The sequence below is a fragment of the Carex rostrata genome, chromosome 11 (assembly GCF_964058835.1).
Source record: "Carex rostrata chromosome 11, lpCarRost1.2, whole genome shotgun sequence".
NCBI lineage: Eukaryota > Viridiplantae > Streptophyta > Magnoliopsida > Poales > Cyperaceae > Carex > Carex rostrata.
Window position 1 is genome coordinate 10,450,930 of NC_135928.1, and position 7,598 is coordinate 10,458,527.

Below are 7,598 nucleotides of genomic sequence, written 5' to 3' on the forward strand. Positions count from 1 at the left end.
TTAGGTAACAAAAATGAAGTTTATTTAATAGGGCAATATTTCATCTAACCAAATTAAGTACAAATAATCTCTAGAGTTCAGCCACTCATTTCGAAGAAAATATTTAAGATATCTCTTCTTTAATTTGTTATAAACATATGATAATTTGTAGAACCAAACATGAAACTGTCCCTATTTTAATATTATTTGTTATGCTCAAGATAATTTTTTCAGCATACTTGGCCATTGATTAATGGCAAATAATATTTAAAATCAGTAATTTATACTGTTAGTTTTTCAAATTATTCAACGGACCACAAACCTTTTATGAAAGAGGGTTCAAATGCCTTCATTTTTTGTACATCCACTATGCCTTTAGTTTTAAAACGTTAATAACTCAAAATTTTAATCATAAATGTTAAAATAAAATTGTTAACTGTGATCTATGTTATTTTCTTTATATGCTTATAAAAAAATAAAACATTTTGGTTTTGTTTATATGTGAATCAATAAGTTGAAAAATTGATGTGGTGTTTGCAATACAAGTAATAAATCCTAGTTGATACTCAATTCGGTTGCAAGTGTACAACCTTGTCAAGTAGTACTTTGGGATCGTCTCCACAGGGACAAGTTGGAATATTAACTCTAACCTAACAATTTAATTTAGTAAAAGTGAAATAAAAAAGGTTTTGTGTTTGTTCAAGTGGTTTGTTTGATGGTGATCAAACTGAATTAAACTAAAGTCTTAAGGCGAAATTCAGTTTTTTTAACAAGAATGAGAAATTAGGGTTCTTCTCCACTAATGTCATGACTAATTGGTTTATTCAATTTGTTCTTATAATTATGAAGGCACAGTTGGATGTTATAGGTACAAAGTGATATCTCTATATTAATATCATCTTTAAATTAGAATAAACGTCACCTCTCGGTACTTGGCTACACTAATCTAAAGTCATTAAGTTCTTACTGTCCCAATTGATCTAGAAAACTGAACTTCACCTCTCGGTACTTGGTACAATTTTCTAACCTATTGGGTAAAGCCCGTATAAGACAAGCATCACCTCTCGGTACTTAGCCTATCAAATACCCTATTCCTTATGGTCTGGACCTAATATTCAATTTCTCAATTGCAAATACCAAATCCTAGGGTTTCATGTGTGTAACACTGTGAACTTTTAAAATTCAGATTTAATTAAAATAATAAGTGGTTAAATCGAATAATATATATATACGTATATACGAAATTAGTGACGTGGATGGTGAACAATAATTATACGATTAATTGTGTTAAGAAAGAGGAGCAATAGGTGTTATATATATCATTTAATCAATATCGAAAAAGTGGAGGGTTTATTTTGCTAAAAGACCACTTACAAGTGGGGGCCCTTGTCATTCTTTCCTCTTTCCCCTCCTTCCTTTCCTTTCCTGCACCCCCATCCCTTCTCTCTTTTCCTTTGTTTCCGCCAAGAGAGAAAGACAACGAGAGAGTGAGAGAGAGACAACCCTAAACCCTCCCCCGGTGACCGTATTGCCCGAAAACGGAGATTTAGGAAGAGGAGCTCAAACCTCGCACATCCATCCGTTCCATTGGTAATTCCCCTTTCTATTTCTCTCTCATTTCTTGATTCCGTGTTTTTAGGGTTTCGGTGAAAACCCGTAGAATCGTACCAAACTGATTATTCCGTGCCTTTGTTGTTTCTATAGTGTAAATTGATTGATTCCGTGTTCCAAAGTGCAACCAAATTTCCAATTTACGGATTTTCCAAAAAAAAAAAAAAAATTGATTAGGGTTTAAATTGTAAAAGTGCCGGAATTTAATAAATTGACCTATGTATAGATCCTAACGAGCACGGCTAGCGGGATTGACGAGCTTACCGAGTCGCGAGATCGCGGACCCTCTATGTGCCCTACGTAACCAGGTACGGGGGTTCACGGGATCTGTTTTGGGGTTTATTCGTAGAACTAAATAACGGTGCATATTATTATATTTATGTTGATTGCTTGGTTTAAATAAACTGTGCATAGCATGTTGAATCTCTGATTGAAAGCATTTGTTGCCGCATTGCATTAATTGTGATATTATTTTTTTGAAGGACAGTTGGCCAGTAGCCAGCTGTCGATATATTGAATAAGAAAATTTTATTTACATCTCCCAACGGGAGCTTTTGAATTGTATAACTGTCGATATATTTTGAAGGACAGTTGGCCAGTAGCCAGCATTAATTGTGATATTAGTGTAATTGAATTGTATAACTGTTATGATTCTCATGTTGGTACGGTTTATCGATTGTTGATATGTCGTTTTGAATAAGTGAGTGGAACCACAGTATGACTTGGATTGATTGTGTGAAGTGAACAGTGTATCATAGTGGAAAGTCTAGCTAGCTACTAGACTTTCATCCAGGACCCTTATGCGCATCTGGAGAATGGCCCTAGTGAACCCAGTACCGGTTGGGTAAGGGAAGTGCAGTGTAATTTTAGGTAGAACTGTGGTTCAGTGATTCAGTGAAAGTGTCAGTGATTTCTTTTTGAGAAAAGTGATATTCTGTTGCATATTTGCGGAATATGCCCGTGTATATTTTAAGTGATGAATTGATGAGATTGTATGACTTGAAACCAGAAAATAGAACTGTTAAGCCGGAGGTGATCGATAGTTGATATCTGTACCTCATAACCAGACTTATATATATTATATCTGTGAAACCAAATCTTTCTGGAAATTCATTGATTGATGTTGATGAGATGTGAATTGAAATCCGTTTGAATCTATTCCCGGTACATGTGCATTTATTATTATTGGTGAATAAATAAATAGATACCCTTTTGCTAGTGTATTTAGTTCTGGTGATGGATTTCTCACAAATCCAGTAGCCCTTTAAATTCCGCACTGAGAAAACGGATGACAGGTTTTTCTCACCCCCTCCCCTCGGGGAATTTTTCCCTTTGAATTGATATGTGTAGGTAAACGCGAGTGAAGTGGGACTCGGGCTCGACGCGTGAGTATAGGTCGAGCTAATAGGTTATGCCAAACCCTTTATGCCCATTTTGAATGTGTAGTTGAACCCGTAGTCGGTTATTTTGATGTATAGGTTATTATCGAACCATATTATGTTATAAAACCCTAACGGTATGTTTTAAATTGTTGTTATGACTTAAATGTTGAAATTGCATGTTAAATGTCATTAAAAATTTCTAGTGAATGGGGAATAATTGTTTAATTATACGGGGATTTGATCGGGTTTGAAAACGGGGTGAAATTTCACGAAAATGGGCAAAGGAATGAAAAACAGTACCCTTATTGCGGGCCGCAATAAATTCATTGCGGGCCGCAATGAATGGAGGCAGAGGCAATTTGCAGAGGCTGGAAATTTTGGAATTTGTTGCGGGCCGCAACAGCCCTATTGCGGGCCGCAATGGGGTTCTGAAAAATGCTGTTTTGGGTATAACTTAGCCAAATTAAATCGGATTTGAACCAAACTTGTTTTAAATCAAATCATATGATAATTTGATTGTATTTTAATTAAAATTTATGTGAAAAAGGACTAATCTGGACCGTCCATCTTGATCGGTAATTTGACTAATCTGGGTCGTCGGTTAAAGGATTTTCATGAAATTTGACTTCTCCGAAATAACCCTAAACCCTAAACCCTAAACCAAACTTGCTTCGTAACCTCAGACAACGCTCGCAGGGGGCTGCCGCCCCCCTGCCACCCCCCGCATACTCCTAGAAGCAGGCCCACATACATAAACATAACAATATATATATAAATCCGCATGAAAATCCGCATATGCGTCCGCATACCGCATATGCGGCGTGCAGTGGCCTTCCGCATGCATGAACAAAACCGCATTTTAAAACACTGGCGAAAACTGCGCGACCCCCTGTTCCGGGGTGTGACAATGTGATTTCGATTAAGTCTTCACAATCAATTAAAATAAAGAATAGATCATAACAAAGAACAAGAATATATAAAATAAAACCAACTAAATCATAACAAAAGTTTCAAGTACAACCCCAATCAACCCTAGAAAAGCCCTTAGTCAGTCATGGCTAAGACACAAATGAAATAAAAAAGAGTAAAAGAGTTCCAAAGGAAAGAAATTAATAAAACCGGTTGATCAATGATGTTCTCTTCTTCCTTCTTCTCTCTTCCTTGCTTTTCCTTGTTCAAAACTAGAAATTCTGCCTAAAAAACCATACTCAATCTGTTCTACAGGTCCCTATTTATACCCCCCTCTAAAACCTAGAAATAACCAACCAAAAATAGCAAATTCAGGCTCTGAACCGACCTAATTGCGGGCCGCAATAAAGGTCATTACAGGCCGCAATGACTGTGCAAAAAAGAAAGCTCTGACTTGTTTGGTTGCGGGCCGCAATAACTCCATTTCGGGCCGCAATGGATGTTGGCAGTTGCTCCAATCTTCGTGCTAACTCACCCGTTTTGCTTCGTTAAGCTCCAAACACTTAATTACCTGTAAAACAAACATAACTAGGGCAGTAACTTGAACTTTTGGACATTTCTAACCTAATTAAACCTAATTTAATCAAAACTTGGCTTAATTTACATACCTAACCCTAGGTTTCAATAGATACAATTTCAGCTTATCAAAAATCAACGTTTAGAAATTATCCACATCAGTACGTTTTTACAAGCTTTCGATGACAAACAAAATAAAATTGAAATGTCATAATTTTTGATACGTGCATAGATAAAATGATGTAGAGCATATCCAACAGTTTTATTTTGACTTTCAAGTTTTAAATTTGAAGTTATTGAAGTTTTTTAAAATAGAGGCACAAAAAATGGAGGCATTTGAACCCTCATCTTTGTGAAATTTAGGTTATTGTGACACATAAATTTTACTCTTTTATATATATATGTATGTTTGATCTTTTCAAAAAATTTAAAATACCAACAATAAAAATAGTTAAATTGATATTATTTTTCGCAATAAAAACTTTATATACTTTTCGAATTTTTATTTCTTGGTCGATCTTTCTAATTAAATAATGGAAAACTTTCAATACCCATACATCCTTAATTTAGAATTTCATAACATTCAAAATTAGAGTATTCGATCTCACTTAATATCACTAATAATGGTGTAAAAAAATATGATTTTTGACATTGACTGCATATACTAAATTTTGTACTTGTAAATTAAGGGGGCGGTTTTGCAAATTCAATTAATATACATTTTTTGAAACTAAAGATCGGAGGTTATAATAATTTTCATAAAATTTATAAAGTGGCACCGGTTTGAAGTTCAATATGGTGTATCCAAATTTGTTGTTATTTTAATTAAAAAAAATGTTGCAACTTCAATAATCAATGTAATATTAATTCAAGGCTCGATGGAGAGTTCAAACATTTATTTTAAAGCAAAAGATATGAATTGAATGAAGTGACTCCAGAGTCCAGAATATCAAATCATCCACATAATTAATTGACTGCTGTTTTTTTACATGTAAAAAAATCCTCGTGCATGCATGGAAATGAATTCAGATTGAACATATGGCAAAACACATAAGTTGAAGGCAGCATGGATTGCAGGAAGAAGATATATAAATGTCGACATTCTTCCGGCCTCAAGAAGAAGAAGGTGCCCCGAATTTTACGCCTCAATCAGACTCATTGCTGGTGGGTAGCGCGCGACACCTCCAAATTGTTGAAGCATGTATTTGTTATAAACCACCTTCAAATTACTACCTGGCGGCGTCGAATGAGCTTTCACCAGTACTCGTGCACATTCTCTACACATATACAAAACAAATGAATAGAAGTAATTTGTAAAAAAAAAAAAATGAACTTAATTAGTGGAAATGTGATGGCACACTTACAGTAGCTGCGGCTCGGAGAAGGAGGTGTGGTGCTCAAGGGCTTTTGTCCAGAGAGGGAACTTCCCGAGAGTGCAATGAGCTGTGTACACGGCTGACGCCGCTACCATGGAGGGGCAGTACTTGATCAGGTCATATTTTATCAACCCTAACTCAGCAAGGAAGTAGATCATGTGCTCCAACTGTCAAATTTAAACAAGATTTTTAGAATCCAAATTATCAAGTACCCCAAGAAACTAAAACTATTAAGAGATTGATGGCATGCAGTGATGCAAATATGCAATACCTCCTGGTCAGCTTTGGCTACCTTCACGAACCGGACCAAGAACATGTAGGCTGTCGGTACGGTTAGGTACCACTCGAGCTTGTTTAGGATTGTCTTTTCCATCCTTAGAATCTCCTCTCTTGTGTACTTATTGAAGGAAATATCCATGAGATCATTCACCTGCACAAACACAATGCCGTAGTCTAGTTTAAAATTTGCAAATTTGCCCGGCAATAATTTTGAGAATTGGAAAGAAAGGCATATATAGTTGCATACGCGAGGAGCCCGGAGTTCTTCATACTTGCAACCAATTAACAACGCACACATGCCAACAAGTTGGAGTCTTTTTACTCCGTCTAGAGAGAGGTACCGGTCGATTATGTAGATTGTCAGATATAAAGTCTCTGGTTGCAAATTATATCTGAAGTGCACATCTGTTATCCAATCTACCAGAATCGCTCTCATTTTTGGGTTGATGTGCGGCTGCTTTTCCATATAGTCAATGGGCCTACCGACATGCTGTTCGAACAAATAAACAAAAGAACTGAAGTTTACTAACTTGTTAGAAGGTGTTGTACCGGTAAATTTCATAAATTTTTAAAGATAATACCTGTTGGTGCTTGTAAAAAGTATACATGTCCTGAACATACTCCACGACAGCTAGGTGATTAAATACATCTGGTAAATCTATTTCGTCAATTTCTGAATTCGATTTCTCACTGATGTCACAGGCTACCTGAATAAACACAATAATTAAACTCTGTCATTGCATATCTTTATTTACATATAAACTGAAACAAAGGTGAGGGAGTAGTAATTGAAAAGCACCTTGCTACGGGCTGAGAGAACAGAAGTGAGCGAAACAGAGACAGACATTTGTTTGGTCCCGTCGTCAAAATCAGAGTCCAAATTGATATTTTCATTTTTTTCAGGGACCAGCTTAACCGGCTTCTTCGTTGCTGGTTTCAGTGCAAGAATCCGCAGTGCTTCTTGTTTGTCAGATGGAAACATCACTGGCCGCTGAAGAAATATTAAATAAACAATGTTAAGTAGGTTACACTGTTAATTTTGTGCTTGGTTTTATATATTCTGATTAGGCTTAACAAAGTTTGAGATCAGGCTAATTAATCTAACTCTACAAATTACAAAAACAAAAAATAAATAAATCTGACATAAAACAAATAAGATAGTTACAATATTGCTGGAAGCATCCATGGCTTGAATTTCCGTCGTAGTTGTGGAAGTTTTTGCACCATATCTCCTGCTAACAAGAGAAAACAATAAAAAATAAAAAAATTGTTTATTTTCAATGAAATTTGAAGGAGAAAAATGATCTCAGAGCGCACGCGAGTAAACTAACCTTGTTATGGATGAGTTGACATTTTCAATGTTGTTTAAGGCGATACGGCTTATGATTTCTCTAGCATTATGAGCCCTCTGTTTCTTCACAGCACCCCCTAAAATTTGAAACAATTAAAATTGTGGTTATACAAAAACTGTTGCTAGTTTCCATTT

General features: G+C 35.7%; 1 protein-coding gene across 1 annotated transcript; it reads right to left on the reverse strand.

Moving 5' to 3' along the window:
• Positions 1 to 5,595: 5,595 nt before the first annotated feature.
• Positions 5,596 to 7,094, reverse strand: LOC144561418 (G2/mitotic-specific cyclin S13-7-like). The gene is made up of 6 exons (XM_078310380.1): positions 6,912 to 7,094; positions 6,694 to 6,819; positions 6,360 to 6,602; positions 6,105 to 6,263; positions 5,822 to 6,000; positions 5,596 to 5,734 (listed from the first exon to the last, which is right to left on the reverse strand). The coding sequence occupies exons 1-6, from the start codon at positions 7,092 to 7,094 to the stop codon at positions 5,596 to 5,598; spliced, it is 1,029 nt and encodes a 342-aa protein (XP_078166506.1).
• Positions 7,095 to 7,598: the final 504 nt, after the last annotated feature.

What these genes read in the sequence shown, in the direction of transcription:
- LOC144561418 (XM_078310380.1), bottom strand. Translation starts at nt 7,094, where the DNA reads ATGTTTCCATCTGACAAACAAGAAGCACTGCGGATTCTTGCACTGAAA. An exon ending in CTTTTTACAAGCACCAACAG is followed by an intron (nt 6,603 to 6,693) that starts GTATTATCTTTA and finishes TTGTTCGAACAG; the next exon opens with CATGTCGGTAGGCCCATTGA. An exon ending in TAGCCAAAGCTGACCAGGAG is followed by an intron (nt 6,001 to 6,104) that starts GTATTGCATATT and finishes TAAATTTGACAG; the next exon opens with TTGGAGCACATGATCTACTT.